This window comes from Struthio camelus, chromosome 11 (assembly GCF_040807025.1).
Source record: "Struthio camelus isolate bStrCam1 chromosome 11, bStrCam1.hap1, whole genome shotgun sequence".
Classification (NCBI taxonomy): domain Eukaryota; kingdom Metazoa; phylum Chordata; class Aves; order Struthioniformes; family Struthionidae; genus Struthio; species Struthio camelus.
This window is the reverse complement of record NC_090952.1, coordinates 21,101,079-21,118,961: the sequence shown is the minus strand read 5'-3', so window position 1 is coordinate 21,118,961 and position 17,883 is coordinate 21,101,079. Positions and strand designations below refer to the sequence as shown.

Sequence of the window (17,883 nt, the reverse complement as noted above, 5' to 3'; positions counted from 1 at the left end):
TAGAGCAAAATCAACAGCATGTCTAGATGATAGGGAACCGATTATCTGTCATGAAACAGCTTCCAGAATTCTTGGCCAGTTCCTGACAGTCCCGTTAGTGTTTCTTCACCTTAATGAAACATTTATTCTCAGAAAAGGAAGCAATTAGTCCAGGCTACACTGTTGGACTTAATTTCTTAGCATGATACATCCAATTTGAAAAAATTCCTTCAAAAGTTTTTTTTATTAATCCTCATTTTTGTGAAAGAGATTTTGCAACAGGGGTTGGAAAGTCAGTCACACTATTTCAGGATTTTCCTACTAAGAACATTTATATAGAAAAGTGTCACAGCTGCTGTTGAGCTGCAACTTGTTCATTTGGTTGAATCCTTGCTACATGGATTCAAAAGTGACTCTGATGAAATCTATATGGTTTTCCACGATTATTAACCATCTTGTAGTTGGCCTGGACAATACTGGATCTGAACATACCCTGACATCAAAATTTATTAGCATTCAACAAGGGTAGCCTGAGATGTTTCTAGCAAGAAACTTACTGTTGGCCCTATGGTGTCATAGCTACCTAACTAGCCATAACGTGGCTATGGAAAACTTCACTCAGCACAATAATTTTTACAGAGTATATGCTTACAAAACATACAGAAGATCTTAGAAATCAACACATAGTTTTGGAACTAATTCATAATCTAGAGTCCAATCAATGATCTTGAATATAAATTTCCTTATTAATACAGTAACATGTCTTTTAGACTGGTAGAGAGCAACTATTGTTTATTTGACTCTTGAACAAAGTTTCCAGTTGATTGTTTCTCATTATTATGCTATTTCATTGTCCAAAGAGATATGCTGGTTTTAGCTTTTGATTGCTCTCATGCAAATCATCTTCTATGTGGTACAGTTTAACAAGAATTATATGGCACAGTCTGTACACCAAAGATAAATACTACTGTATAATGCCTTTCATCTTACTGAATATGACACTGAATAATATCTCTGTAGTTTTGCGGTCTGAATTCTGGACTTGCAAACTTACACTTTTATGTTTATTGCCCATCCTGTAATTCAAAAATACATATATATATGTATATATTTCACCTTTCTGCTTTTAACAAAAATGTATCTACTCCAGATACAAAATTAGACTCTGCTTATACTGCAGTTCTAAAAGATCAAATGTAATATATTTAGAATTTTTTAAACCTTCACAGAATCACAGAATCGTTTAGGTTGGAAGGGACCTCTGGAGATCATCTAGTCCAACCTCCCTGCTCAAGCAGGGTCACCTAGAGCATATTGCCCAGGATCACATCCAGGTGGGTTTTGAGCCCAGAACTGGACACAGTACTGCAGGTGAGGCCTCACCAGGGCTGAGGAGAGGGGCAGGATCACCTCCCTCGACCTGCTGGCAACACTCTGCCTAATGCACCCCAGGAGACCATTGGCCTTCTTGGCCACCTTCTTGACCACCTTCTCCCAGTGGATTACACACCTTACCAATTACCAGCAATTTCAGGTTGAAAGTCTGACTATACAACTAATACTAACATAGCACCAACATAGCACTGAAATCAATGTCATAAAGTAGAGTTAATTTAATTAGAGATCTATGTTTGAGAGGAAGAAGGAATCATTAAACCAAATATCCTTTGGGGTCTTACAGAGCTTTTCCTTACGAGTATACACTGCTTCATTGCCAGACTTTTAAATTACCTTTAACTACAATGATTGTATTGGGGTGCAACATTCTACTAACCTAACACTTGTGAGAAACCTAAAACTCTTAGCACTTTATCTGGAAAACGTAGCACTTCTTACAGAAACTTATTATTAGTGAAGATATATTATGATATATATTGGCAAATGAACATTACAGAAATCACTAAGATAACTTTACGTAAACTAGTGTTAAAAAAAACCCCTTTTTTGATATTTCATAATAAGTTTTCAGTACGAAGAGGCTCATCAACATGGTATTCTCTCCTAATTTCAAAAAACACTCTCGTGAAGACAGTATCTTAAATAGTGCTCTTAGAAAGTATACACTATAACTATAGAAAGCAAAAATCTTTTCATTGAGATAGAATTTAATTATCACCCTCTTGTTCCCCCTAACAGTCAAATAAACTTCCACTTCACAACACTTCTACATGTGATTCTCCTCCTTGTAATCTGAGTCCTGGACAAAACTTACATTAGAGAAATAGCTAGCTGATCAACTAGTTTTAATTATTTCAGAAATTCTTTTTAACACCAAAAGTTCTACGCGACTCTACGTTACCTAGCACTTGAAATAGAGAATAGCACAGGTATCTTTTAAGAGTAAAAATGGTAAACATCGTTTGAAATAATAATACTTTATCCATGTAAAAGGAAAGTGGAATTTGCACAGAACACTATACTTGAAGTTAACACTTGTTACTGTTTAGCAAACAGTCCCCAAGAAGCCTATTTTTGAGAGAAAAATATTAAATTGTTCTCTCTTTCGCCACCTGTAAATCGCTACCTCCAAAGCTCTGATTTCATTGAGTCTAATCGTTTCTTTTTTTCTCTGAAAAATTACCTCATGTAGTTTCTTCAGTTTGCTTGGAAGGTGCGACATGCAGTATTCATAAAGAAATTTTCCATTACAAAATTTTTTAAAGGTGAGATTAAATTTTAATTTCTAATTTCTTTTTATCTTCCACTCCATGCTCATAGCTATTTGCATCTCTCTTGAGCTGGTTTTGACCCATATTAATGAAAATATTCATAGTAATTTTCATTCCTTTCCCCTTCACCCATTTTCAAGACCTCTTCAAACAAAGACATAAATGAAGCTTAAAAATTTGGCAAATATCACACAAAATTGCTCTGAAGATGACAAAAATCAATTTTCACCCTGGTTCTACAGATGATCACATTTAAGCATCACGTAAATCTCCATCTGATTTTTCCCTATGAACAATACGTTTTAGGATAAGTGTAGCATATTCAAAACAGACCATCGACGTGAAAAGCATGACTCTCAACATGAAGTCTAACATTTATCTCACTGGCATCCAGCATCACAAACTAACAAGTTGCAGAATGCAAATATGTACATGTTTCATTACTCTAGATATCCTATGCAACCACTACTCAACATATAAGCTCAAAGTATAAAGGCTAAGATGCTAACATTTCAAAATAATATGCTTCTCGTACTAAATTTAGTATGGAGTTTTGTTTATACAAACATACTGAAGGATACACAAGAAGGACATAACAATTAGAAAAGAACAGAGTCCTTAGAAAACAGTAGCAAAAATGACCTTCTTCAATTGTATCCTGCAACAGTCAATGCAAGTGTAACAGTTTAAGGAAGCACAACAGAATTACTGTTGACGCTGGTCTGAGAATATACACTGCCTGAATAAATGGCATGACTTACACAAGAAGATTTGAAAAAGAAAAGCAGGAACATCCATTAACCACTAGCAAAGAACTTCACTTCCATTATCTTCATCTGCATTAGGAGAGGATGTTAGTATGTCTTCAAAACAATTAATTCAATACTAATTGGGACTGAGGAAGCTCATTCTAGCTTTTATCCTCATACTGGTAGTTAAAAGGTGATCTTAATTGCCATGGTAATCAGATATAATGAAGAGCAAAACTGTTTCTGATTAAATAGCATTTGCATCAGAATTGCTGTTACACGCTTTTCAGCTCCCAGAAAGCTGTCTTCAGTTTTTTCCCCTCTCTTGCTCAGATATGCACATGGAAGTAATGTGGCAAGAATTTTGCAGAGGTTAAATCAGACAAAAGTCATGAAAGACTAAGCATAAATACATAAGTATAGCCCAGTCTGCTGTAGCCCTCAAAAAATAGGAAACGCTGCTGAAAAACTGCCAGAAAAATATTCTCGTTCCATAGAGCTAGTACGTGCTAAAGAAAAGATGACACAAGCTTTTTTTCCTACAGAATTTCTATCCTGTAACAAGAAAAAATGCTTCCTGATTTATACTGAAATTTGGGATTTCTACTCGTACGGGTAACTCACTTAAGTCTTTCTATGCCTCCATACCTCACCAGTAAAGTAGGTATAAAAAAGTACCTTACTAGTCCAGGAAACATAATAAGCAGATGCTGAAATAATAGCAGAGTGATGAGAATGCCAGAAAGGAAAACATTTCTTTTGGAAGGTAAATACCGCTTTTTTCACCTGTCAAAATCAGCCTGATTCTGTTTTTTTTAATGTAAATACTGATATTTTGAAAACATGGAGGTATTTTAAGATTTACAATTACTTAAGCTCATAAAACACCATCCAGTGCAAGTCACTTGAAAGCATATATGGAGTTGAGAGGTTTTCTATTTCTCACTTTACATTCCTTTACCCTACACATGTAGGAATGTTCAGTAGTATTTACATTGTTTAGTTGACACTAATTGTCTTTATATGATATTTCAAATAGGCTAGGCACTCCACAAAGCAGAAAACAGCAAATCAAGTGACCTGGTCTCTAAAATATTGGCAACTCTAAGGTTTTTCTACAACTAGGAATCGCACAGGGCAGTTCCTGTCTCTGGCCACACTGCAGTTTTCTGCGCTCTCTCTCTCTCATGCCAAGAAACAGAAAAGCAATTAATTCTACCCCGGATTTTTCCAGTGGCCACAAAAAAATTGCAGCTGCATATCTGGGTAATAGCAAAAAAACAAAAAACAAAAAACAAAAAACCTTACCATAAAATTACATCCTAAGAAGCTGGAAAAAACATAGGAACCCTATTACTCTGATGTGAAAGGCCGTACATTAAAATATTATTCTTGAAGATACAGCTAGAGAAATAACTGAAACTGAGCTAGTTTAAAATACCCTTTGGGTGAAAATCACCTTGTCAAAATGACAGCTTGAGAAGACATCTGTCTGTTTCCTCTAAGCGTTCTGTATCATATTAGCTTAGAGAAATTTGTAAACTATTTACGTAAGCAGCAAAAGGCATTCAGAAGTGGGTATTTCCAGAAAAAATAGTAACTTGGCAAAAAAAACATTAATTGAATACCAACGCTCTAGAATGCTATGGGGATGGATCTGTCTCACGCCCCATCCTCCTGATGTGGCAATATAGTTGTAATTTGTGGAATGCATATTTCAATAAACAGCCATTTAAATACTGGAAAAATATTTTAGTATTAGATTGACTTTGTGTTACTGTTTTAGAAATATTAGTCATTTAAATGACAATTTCAGAGCATTTGGTAATGTACAGTCATTCACGCGTTTGCAGTTTCAGGAACAGACTGAGGACTAGATTAAAAAATTCTTTGGTTTCTTAGCAAATTCTTAGCAAATTTAAATTGTGAAATGTCTGAGTAAAAAGTGATTACATTTGTATACATATATCAATACAGATAAAACCGCATAAGCTGTTAAATGATTGTAAATATGATTCAGTCTGACAAACAAATGCTTATGTAGAGGACATACTTATCAGGTATATTGATAGTAGCATAACTACATAGCTGGGGCTTTTTTCAGTGTAAGAATTTGAGTTAAAAATAAATAAAAATGAAATAATGGTTCAAATGTAAATAGCTGCAGTGATGAAAAAACTGCATGGAGGAGAACTGCACAGATCATGGAGGAGGTTTCAAAGTGCACCACAGAATGTGTGTCCGCTACTCATCTTGGAGAAAATGTCAGATTATGTCAAGCACTGAGTCACATGTACTTGCCACTGTAATGAACAGAAAGTTCAGAGAAAAACAATCTGTCTTCTTCAGATTCTCTTTCCTCTTCACAGAACACAGGGATGGAGCAAAGAAGTTGGTAAAGAAATGGTTTTCTGAAGTGCTTCCATGAGATCTATGTATTTCCACTAGAGCTCTCTGTAGAGGCCACTTTATGCATACGTTCATTCAAAGTGAAGACTGAAGGTTAAGCTTACCACGAACACATATTTTAGAGGATCATGGTTGCTAAACAGCAAGGGAAGGTTGGCGGCCTAACGTCCTTCAAGAGCTGGCTGTCAACGCACAAGACTTTCACTAGTGATGGGAAACATGCTAATAGGACAGAAATATTAGCATTCTAAAAGCATGCAACATCAAAAAATATCATTTAGGTTCTATTATTTCTGCGCTATTGCATTGTCAGTGATTGAGATTCTGAACAGAACCTGGCCCCTCCATGACTCTGACTATGTTTACCTCCACAGTCATCCTCTTACTTGTTGGAGGGGGTCTGTCTGCCTGGCCTACTATTTCTCTAGTATTTTTCATCCTTATATAAATTGACATCTGTTACAGATACTGCACATATGCCTTTGAAATAAATGTTATTTCAAAACTTACCTCATATTTTATCCAACACCAGCACAACACTATGTCAATATTATGGTTAGTAAACTATACAGGTTTACTGCAACATCATCCTGACAGAGAGTTAAATCACCACCATGTCTTCCATAAAGGTCATCATAACCAGAAAATGTCCCGTAGTATTTTGCCATGAGCGCATCTGATAGATTTTTCAATGGATAAAAAGGCCAACTTTCCAAACTCATGGAAACAGAACAAAAATGCAGCCTGAAGTAATCGCTTGAATAATTTAACTTATAGTTTTATCACCTCTCCTTCCCTTCCAGAGTCCAATAGGTGAAAAATATAGCATACATTTTGCAACTTTTACAACTCTGCAAAACATCGATATTAGGGACCACCTGATTCCTCCTGCCTTCTTACTTTTCTTCTCTTAGGGTGGCTTCATGTGCAATATAATGATCTCACAGCTGACAAACTCAACACATTGCTTTTTTATCATACTGAAATGTCATTCTGTATTTAGGTGTGGAGCTAAAATAGATTTTCCAGCTTATAATAGTACTGTTGGGAGAACATCCATTATAATAAGGAGCCTCCAAGCTCAAAAAGATAGACGTTAATTGCCACATTATCTTGATTATAAAGATGTTTACAGAATGGAATTAACAACAAAACAAGTAAGATACTTTTTCTTGGAAGCAAATCTATATATATATATATATGTATAAAATCAATTAACTGCAACAAATGAAAATAAGCCAGTAATTCACAACAAAATGCCTTAAAGGGAATATTACACACATTAAGGGACAGATGCAGAATTACAAGATCCGGTAGGCTAAAACAAAACAAAACATTTTAACTTAAAAAGTTAATTTTTTTTTCTGTTTTCAAAACAGACAGTAAGTATTTTTGATATTTATTTGCAACAATCTTTGGTCTGGTATTCCCCATAGCTATTTTTTTTCTTTTAACAAATCTCTCTACTAAAAATGATGCCTTACCTTTGTTCATATCAATCAACTGCTGCTTCTTCTTCTGCCGCTCCAGCTTCTCTCGTTCAGCCTTCTCTTTTGCCAGCTTAGCTCTCTTAGTTTTCTCCTCCAGTTCTCTTTTTTTGTTGTTGTCTTTTAACGCCTCCTGCATTAGATAAAACGAACATGGTAGTCTATACACTGAGGAAAACTAATGGTAATAACCAAACTAACAATAAAAATAACCTTGCTTACATAGAGAAGTTTATCTGTGGGGCTGCACTTTTTATCTGTCTTTTGCTAAGACAAGATTTGTACGTGTTCCTAACTTCATTTTGTGAACAAATGAGAAAAAAAAGATCAGATACGCATGAAGTGCAAATGAATTGTAGTTTGAAGAAAGCAGGGATTGTAGAAATATCTGTTTTAAAGAATTACTGAAAGTTGTTGTTCTAATCAATCCATGAGATTTTCAAATACATAGTCTCCACTTATAACACTAAATTAAATTGCACTTAAAGTGTCCACTAAAAGTGCAAAAATGGGAATTTGTACCTAATAGTTCACACATCTACAGAAATTGCAGACAGAACAAAGCTTACAATACTATTGATACACATTAGCAATATTACATAATCAGAAAAATAAAAAAAAAACATTGAAATAGCTTTGCATTTATCATGAAGGAACAAGTTCCAAAGTATTCAGGAGCAACATGTTTGCTTTATTTAGTTAAGTTCTAAATACAACTTAAATCAAAACCTTGCTATTACTAAGGATGAGCAGAGGGAAGTCAAGTTCCCACTAAAAGGTACTTCAATTACAGGCAGCTGAAATGCAGTTACCATGATTGAAGCTACAGGTCCTCAGACGTTTTTGTCGAAATATCCAGAGCAGTCTGGATCACTTAAATATACAAAACGTATGGAAATTTATAGAAGATAGTTCACAGGCTAAGTCTCCAAATCTAAAGTCTTTGCGTCCACACGTTACATAAATTACCAAACTAAAAACGACAAATTGAAGAGAACATCCCCATCTATAAACCTTTCCATGATCTTGCCTACATCTGGTCTATAAAACATCCTTCTTCTCCAGATAAGGTTAGTTTTGATTTCCTGCTCATTCCTATTACATTGCTTGCTCTCTCACACAGTCTCTCTCTCTCTCAGAAAAAAAAAGATATATTTGAATTCCCTTAAGCTGTTCCCCAAGATACTAAATTGCTCCATGGTTTTATCTCTCTTGAAGATTCATTTATCATGAAGAAATTCACTGAAATCTGTCATGATGGAATTTCACTGAATGTCACAGATACACATGATAAATGTTAAGTGCAATTTTCTTGTCTGATTTATATTCACAACTTAACTGCTACATATTTATTGCTCCTTTTCCTCTCCAGCTCACAATATACTCATTTCCTCTGCCTATGAACACCACAGGTCTGAACTTCAGACGATTTCAGGAGTCCAAAGCATTATGTGCAATGAAGTAAAAAAAAAAAAAAAAAAACCAGTAAAAAAGGTATTGGATTAAAAAACGTCCAGCATTAACAGAGCACACACTCATTAACGATGCTTCAGCTTAAAAAGCTGAACAGTCGATACTTATTAAGCACAGGGCATAGAATAAATGGTTTCTATTTCAACATTTTATTTCCTCCTCAAAACCAGAACATTCATACAAGTTCATAAATACATAAAAAGAAAAGGATTTCTTGTGTATATCTATGCAAATATTCAAACAAATATATCTGCTGTTATTCCGCAAGAAAAATTCCCATTGGAGATCTGAGGCACAGACTGGTATTAAACATAAATTATGTTCATTAAACATAAACTCTTCAGAAGTGACATTTCCTATGATTATAAATGGAAGATCGCTATTCTGTGTGCTGTATACATGCTAGGAATGAACTATGGGCAACAACTGTCATCTGCAAAAGAAAATCCTATCTAAACCACTTCTAAGTGTTAAGATGTATATAAGTCATATCCGTATTTGCTAATCCAGCACTCCCAAGTACCTCCAAGTACTGAATACCCACTCATCCAGGGGACAGCCTATTTCAGTACGGACATGCCATTTCAAGAGTTCGCTGAGGTAAAATACTAGTCTGGCACCTCATTTAATAACTGATACTGCTTTGCAGAGATGCTGGTAACACAGTTACTAGTGACATTAACCGTAGATTCATGGGAGAATTGGACTAAGAACTCTATTTGCTGTACTATCACATAGCCAACTACATTGACAAAAAACCCACTTTTTTTCTAGAAAGGAGAAAACAGTATTGAAGAGGAAGATCAATGCTTTATCCTTTTGTTTTTTGGACAGTTCTGTCTCTGTACATTCGATCATACTTGACAGAGATTTCATTTTACTGCAACTTCACAAGGCTGTAATGGAAGTAAATGCCACAATCTTAGGAAAGAAAGCAAACAACAAATGTCATGGCTGAACAAACTAGTAGCCCACTAGCTACTTACGTACTATGATTAGATTATGGATTCTGTCACATTTTATAACAGGAAAGCTACAGTAGACTGAACTAAGAACTATAAAAAATAAGCTCTAAAGTTATCATCTGTGAAAATTTACTTTGGGCCAGATTCTGAACGTACCAATTGAAAAGGGGATTATATGAAGATACACACTGCAGTTCATGAAATATGCTGATAACCAATGATTTTTCAAATAAAAGTCGCTCAAAACACAGATTTAATCGTCCTGAAGATCTGTAAGATCTGTAAGATAACACAACACTGGTAAGCGTGTGTGAGAGCACACATGCCTTCATGAACCTACACCTGCTCCTTCATACACAGGCGTTTGTACAGTACATACACAAAAATGAACAAAACAAAACCCATGACACATTTCTTTGTATTTCATTTTCTTCTTATACAAAATTTTTAAATATCAGAATAAAAATCCATGGTTTTAGAGGATTTTACATGCTCCCTTCAAGAGGTGATGGACCATCTAAAGAAACTTCAGCATTACACCCGAAAAAATGGTAAATGTGGTAAAATACAATATTGAAAGGGTACAATCACTTATCTGCAAATTCTTCTCAGTGTTTCTTATACCTTTCACTTCACATTTCTTATTATAATTTGATAGGATAATCCAATTCTACTAGTTTGTCTGAGATTTTTCTGAACGTGATAAGCAAGCAAACACAAACTTTAGGAAGTGAATAGGCTAATTTACAAGTTAATTGAAGATGCAATAACAGTGATCAATCTGAAATCACGATCAAGTCAAACACAGACTCAAATTATCAAATTATTATCATAATATGATATACAAACACACAGAACGATGAGGCTGACGCTACATGAAATTTCTTTGCAGAGATTTTAAAGAGGCTAGATTTCTTCTAGCCCAAGACCCAAAGAGAGCATTTCAGGCAATACAAGGCACTAACGTGATGCATGAAAGGTGCAAGCATCTGTAGAGTGTAAGCATCTTTTATGGAGATGTCTCTTTCAAATGTAGAATCTTGCCAAAGGGAGTCACTTAAGAGTAGGTAATGAAGTCCTCGTGTTTACAAGAGGTCTTTAACATCTGGGTTAGATTTACAATTTAAATACCGCAATACTTAAAATCCCAAACCATGTCTGGTTTCCAGAGCGGAATTCACAATCCTAACCGAAATGTTATCAACTTCCACGATGATGCCTCGGAATAACCAGATGATTGAATGAGACTCACTGCAGTCTGCACACTGACTGGAGAGTCAGCTAAAACTAGTTTAAGGAAAATGCTAAAGAAAATGTTTTTAATCCTGTCCCTTTTCAAGACTTAGGGAGCTTAACACCATGGTTTCCTCTAGACCATATTTTCCTACATTACTTCTGAAAATACCATTCAATCAAAGGCCTAACTAACATCAAGCACATGATATCTATTGCATTTCCCGTAGCCGCAAGGCCTATTACTCTGCTAAGGAAGCAAATTAGAATTGTGAGAAACAATTTCCAAACCCATTTGTGCTACTGCTATTTCTGCACTTGCCTACCTAAATGTGCTTGCAAATGCAATACACTACAATTCATGGTTTGAAATATATCTATTCTTATACCTTTTGAACATCTTTCAAGAAAAATGTCACCTTTACCTGTTACATCAGATCACTTCTCATCTCGCAGGTCTAACAACTTGTTCATTAAGTTGATGCATCACTGACTGTATCTGAATTCCTTTGCTTCCAGTACAATAGCACTATTTATAAACTTTTCTAGCCTCTACTCAACTCCTAATTTGTTAAAAGATCATACTAAATAAAAGCTGTTAACCACAAGTTGGATATATACACTCAGACGACAATTTAGAGAGCTTATAACATTACAACAGTTTTGTTTGTTTTGTGCCACATACTGCTTCTTAGGAAGGATAACATTTCAGTATTGATATTGCCTCTTGGGACATCTTGCTGGAGAAAATACTTCATGTTGATTATTTCATAGCTTTCTGCTAGTTAGGAACTGTTATCTTTCAGACTACTTAAAGGAACAGTTACTTTTCAGGCAGAAGAAAGAAAACGTATCTCCAAACAAGACAACCAAGGGAGAACAGTGAACATAATTTCTTTTATGCCACTTCGGAATTAAACTCAATTTACTAGGTTGAAAACTGAGAATTTAGCTTGACTTTGTGTACTGTCTTTCATAACAAAATGTATTACCATTATGTATTAATCTATGCATTATACAGTCATTCATATGAGTGCAGTCAATGATCCCTTGTATCAAGGGACACTTTTCAAAAAACCAGAGAGAAACAGTCCCTGAGTCAGAGCTTGCAACTTACAAGCAAACAAATATTAGGACGAAAGAAAAGGGCTTACAGAGACATTGAAGATATTGAATCAAGATATTGAATCTACTGTGGTGAAAAAGATTTTTCTTATAAAGGTAGTATAACAGAAGCTGTTTACTGGCTTTTACAGAGCATGAACCTTACAAAACTTTGGAAAACAAAGGTACCTGTGACCCAATAAAATATTCAGGCCTACTGATGATTTAACATATTGTATTTTTTCTGGATCTCATAAGGTTACTGTGAAGTATCCCAGCCACACACTAATAATCAGTCAGTCAGCAGTCACTGTTGACAGAAAAGGGCAGTTTATCTCTCATATTGCCAACTGATGAGTCACTCCTATCTGCTTAAATATTTACTTATACTAGAATACATCCCTTTCTCCCTAAATACATTTATAATGTAATTAGTATATATTTCGTATCGTTTTCATGAAGCACACACTTTGATTAAATAGAAATTGAGGTGCCTTTGTAAATGGAGGCATGACAGATTTGGTAGATGTCTTTAAATACACTACTAGCAACAGAAACAAACATTTACAAAATGACACAGATTTAAAATATTTCAGATCATTTGATAAAAAGCTTGTCAGAGACAGTTGGTTAAAGTGAAAAACCAAAACCAAAAGCTTTTGAATCGATTTCCCTGTCATTTTCAACTCTGACAAAGGAGAATAAACACACTTTTTTCTGGTTTGGTTTGTGTTCCATTTGCAAAGGAAAGTCCTCCTGCTGAAGGGCTTTACTCATTGCTTGTGATATTCCTCGAACACAGCGAGGTTATCAAGAGGTACCTGGGCACAAAATCAAACCCAGACAGAGGTGACACAGAAGTACCACGAAAAATCTAGTTAGAAGCCCACATCTATTGTTTAAATATTCTACCTAACCTTGGAAAAAAGACAGTGAGCAAGAAACAGTGCAACCATTTAAAGAGCAAGAAGGATTAGATTCTGAAGCTAAGAGGTAAAAGAGCATTTCTAAGGTAAAGTGATGCAAACTCTATTTACTTATCTCACCACATCCTTGGCTCTGCATACGCTTTCAGCAGAAAGAGTAGAGAAGGTTAAGGATGAAATGGAAGCACATACAGCACAAATAATCAAAAGAAAGACAATTCTGTTTCTACTATCTGCATATCTAAATAGATTCACTATACTGCAGCTCATTGAACTGAAATGGCTCACAAGGAACATTTGATTAGAGTATTGGTCAGAAATGCTGTCAGTTTAATTTGCTATTTGCACTTTAATGCAAATAATGGACAAGTTTGCACTTTTAATAGTGCTACTTAAATTGTTACCTTCCAAACTACACAGTACCTTTCTCTGCTTTGATGTTAACAACACAGAACAACGCAAAAAATGTTTTTTCTCTCTCAAGCAAAGCTAGTCAGATGTTGATAAAAGCATAGGTCAGAGGGAATAATTAGGTATTTTACCGGAAACTTCGTGTTGGCAAGAAGCGTTTTAAAGATACAAAGCAACAAAAAAGAAAGCACCCACAAATAAGTTAGAACTTCTGGGGTGATTGTCCTTTTCCAGAAAAGTAAGTCTCACTCCCCCCCAGTTTTCCTAGTATAGAAAATGTTCCAGTGCCAATCAACAGGGCTCACAAAGAAACCGAGAAAGGTCAACTACACCATCAGCCTACACAGCCTCCCTCGTAATTCACCTTCCTCCTATTGTGTAGGGATAACAGGATAACAGCTTACTTATATGGAAGGTTTTTTTGAAAAATAACTTGTGAAGAGACACTCCTGGACTCAAATAAACATTTGTTTTCCAGTTGCCGGTATACTTTGACAGAAGAATTAAAGATGAAACAAGAACACTGTTTCAGATTTTCTTTCCTTATCTGCTGTAAATCTTCTCATTCAGCCTAACAACTTCTGAGCGTTGGAGCATGTGGAGGTGTATTTATTAAGCACTGTACCAGTTCTATGCAATGAACAACTTACAGAAGGCAAATAAGTAGAAAAGATGCATGCATACAGTATTGATTCCAAATAACCAAAAAATGGCATTATTTTCCAATCAATATATGGTACTTGTTTAATGCTTGTCACAATCTTTAACATGAGTTAACTACCAATCAGATGCTTTTTCAACATTAAAATATCTCAGTATCAGCAGTACAAGACAAACATATCAAGCTCCAAATATACACGTTTTATATATACAGAATTTTCTCTATGATCAGGGAATTTGCCATCTGATTTAATTTTAAGTTCATCTTTAAAAATATTCATATATATTTCATCTTTTTCAAATGCACTAGGTGAATTGTATGATTCTATGTAAGATATTTTTATCTGTAGTTGCAAACGAAAAGGAAAAGAAAAATTGTCATTACAAAGACAGTCAACAGTCTATTAAGTCAATACTCTGGCTTCTACATCAGCAGCACAGGCAAAATACTTGTAAAGACTGTTGTCAATCAAGTCATTTTAAAGGGACTATGTTAAAATTCAAAGTGCTCACAAAATGCCAATTACTTAAAATTACATATGCTGAAGTTTCAGTTAGAACACACTGTATTGCAAAGCATTTGTTGTCATTAACAGCCTCCTCAAAGCACAAGAATAGTCCATGATAACAGGCAGGAACCAATTAGAGGAAGCGTGTAGGCATTACCCTAACTTGAAACTGGCATGTTTAATAAATATATGCATGCTCTAGGATATATTTCTAGATATTATATATGACATTAAAATGAAAGAAAGGGTTACACCTGGGAACCTCTCCACATAAAGTTTAAGTAATATCTTCTACTACGTAATCAAGCACACATGCTTTATTTGCGGAAAAAAAAATCTTAAAAAAGGTTATAGTAGTACCAATGAGCAAAAATTGGGGTGCAGGGGGTGGTAAGGAAAGACACACACACACACAAACCCTTACTGTGATGACCAATTTACTCCTCTGTTAAAAAGGGCAAATAAAGCCTCCTGTAACATACCATCCGTATTCTGAAAACGTTTTTTCTAATACTATTAGTTTTTTTACTCTCAGTCTTTTCCGAGTACTCCTGAATTCTCCTCTGTGGTTATATCTTTTGACAGTAAATTCCACAGATTAAATGACTTCCACCGTGGTTTCTAAATTTGTCCTTAAACTTCAATCAAATGTCTTTCTGCTTTTGAGAAACTTCTCACAAGCATCAAAATGTTGCAGAAAATCTTAATCGTTTTAGTAATTTTATTTCTTGTAGGAAATATGGTTATTGTACTATGATTTTTTTTAACGCTTGCCTTAGACCTTCCTCAATTACCTGGAAAAAATTTTAATCTAGAAACAAGAATCTTTATGCTACTGATGTCTATAAGGCTCTATTCTGGTGGATAAAATAAGTCAGATTTTTTTCAAAAAAATAATTACAATTATTATTACTACAGTACATATCTGAAAAAGTGAATTGACTAAAGCACAGATGATGCTAAGGACAAAAAAGTATCTTCTTAAGCTACATTAAGTCTCTTTTTTTTTTTTTTTTTTAAAGTAGAAGCACTAATATTTAAATTAGCATGCATCATACATACAATCCAAATTCATTTCCTTATTTAATAACTTTTTAAAAAGAGGCTTAGAAGATGAAGGGCAGATAAAAACGTTCAAGATGATAGCATCAGACAGATATAATTAACTATTTAGAGCAATATAACATTATAGCATTAAAACACTATAATAGAAGATTGTCTGCATTCTAAAAATACAAAGCAATGACAAAAATTAGTCCTACGTTTCTAGAAACTAGGGAACATTCTTTGCAGACTGTTTTTTCCATTTAGAATGTAAGTTTAAGAGTCCAAACCAGAACAGAGAACCTGATAATTTTATCTTGATAAACCAGATTTATTTACAGAGACTTGGTCTTTGGCCTAATCTTCAGGCCTAGAAATGCATTTTGTTGCAGTTTTTTAATATTAGGTATGAAGATCCTAATAAAAGCTGACCATAAATAGGTTTTCAGAAACTCCAAAAGCAGAAAGGCATTCAGCCCCTGAAACACCTGGTTGATTGTGATCTTTGTTAGCCAGAGTAACAGAAGTTTGCATCTATAATTATTTCCCCTTAGCACAGAAGGCACTTTATGCTAATTAGGCAATAAGGCAATTATGTTTTGCAATGCATTAATTTGTTGAATGTATTTATACCACATGATGAAGGGTTTTGATGAGACATTACTAGAACACGACAGCCTCACACCCAGGATTATGAGAACATACTTGTGAGGTTGTTATGGTCCTCAGTGATACCAAGGGCAACTTGGAAACTATCAAACAGGATTTCAGAACTCTGGGGATGGTGGTCAAGGGTCTGGAGGCCCAGGCCATTTTCTCCTCGATCCTGCCAGTTAGGGTGAAGGATGAGAGGAGAACTAGACGGATTCTCCAAGTAAACAACCGGTTGGGTTTTGGTTTCTATAACCACGGGACCCAGCCTAAAACTGATAACTCATTAGGAGAGATAGGATCCACCTCACTAAACAGGGCACACGTGTCTTTGTCAACAGGCTGGACAGCCTGGTAAGGACAGCTTTAAACTAGGAAAGATGGGGGAAGGGGAGTTGTAGAGACCACCCAGACACCAAAACAGGGCTCAAGTGGGGATACCTCCAGCAAGCGCATGTAGTCAAAGAAGTGCTTACAAGATATGACTATGGGGTATCCTCTTGCACCCCTTCTGGGAAACTGGCATGCTCAAATTCCTCTCTGAGGTGCCCATACACTACTGCACAAGCATGGGGAATACACAGGAAGAATTAGAGATCTGTGTGCCATTGCAGGGCTTTGATCTCATTGCAATTACAGAAACATGGTGGGATAGCTAGTATGACTGGAATGTTATCGTGAATGGCTACATGCTTTTTTAGGAAAGACAGGCCAGGAGGGTGAGGTGGTGGAGTTGCCTTTTATGTGAGAGAACACCTGGAATGTATGGAGCTCTGCCTCAGGGTGGATGATGAACAGGTCAGGATGAGCTTATAGGTAAGGATTAAAGGGCAGGCTAACATGGGTGACCCTGTTGTGGGTGTTTACTACAGGCCACCTCGCCAGGAGGAGGAAGCAGATGAGGCCTTTTACAGACAGCTGGAATTAGCCTCACAATCACAGGCTCTGGTTCTCATGGGGGACTTCAAACACCCTGACATCTGCTAGAGGAACAACACAGCAAGGCACAAACAATCTAGGAGATTCCTGGAAAGCACTGAGGATAATTTTTTTTGACATAGGTGATGGAGGAGCCAACAAGAAGAGGTGTGCTGCTGGACCTCACACTAACAAGCAAGGAATGACTGATAGAGGATGTGAAGGTTGTGCGTAGCCCTAACTGCAGTGACTATGAGATGGTGAAGCTCGGGATCATGCGAGGAGGAAGCAAGGCAATAAGTAGGATCGCAACCCTGGACTTCAGGAGAACTAACTCTGGCCTCTGGACCTTCTTGGAAGAACCCCATGGGATCGGACCCTAGAAGGGAGAGGGGCCCAAGAGAGCTTGTTAATATTCAAGAATCGCTTCCTCCAGACTCAAGAATGGTGCATTCCTATGAGCAAGAAATCGAGCAAAGGGGGCAGAAGACCTGCACGGATGAGCAAGGAACTCCTGACAAAATTCAAACAGAAGCAGGAGGTGCCACAGGAGGTGGAAGCAGGGACATGCCAGTTGAGATAAATATAGGGATGTCGGCAGAGTATGCAAAAACACGACAACGATGGCCAAGGCCCATTTGGAATTAAATCTGGCTAGAAATATCAAGGACAACAAGAAGGGATTCTTCAAATATA

At 36.0% G+C, this 17,883-nt stretch overlaps 1 protein-coding gene across 5 annotated transcripts in view; it reads right to left on the bottom strand.

The window, feature by feature from the left end:
- DIAPH2 (diaphanous related formin 2) overlaps nt 1–17,883 on the bottom strand; it is a 280,711-nt gene that overhangs the window by 84,681 nt on the left and 178,147 nt on the right. For all 5 annotated transcript variants that reach the window (XM_068956705.1, XM_068956706.1, XM_068956707.1 and 2 more), the window contains one exon: nt 7,291–7,426. In XM_068956705.1, the coding sequence (XP_068812806.1) occupies nt 7,291–7,426 (136 nt within the window). Of the gene's footprint in view, nt 1–7,290; nt 7,427–17,883 lie in introns of those variants that run through there.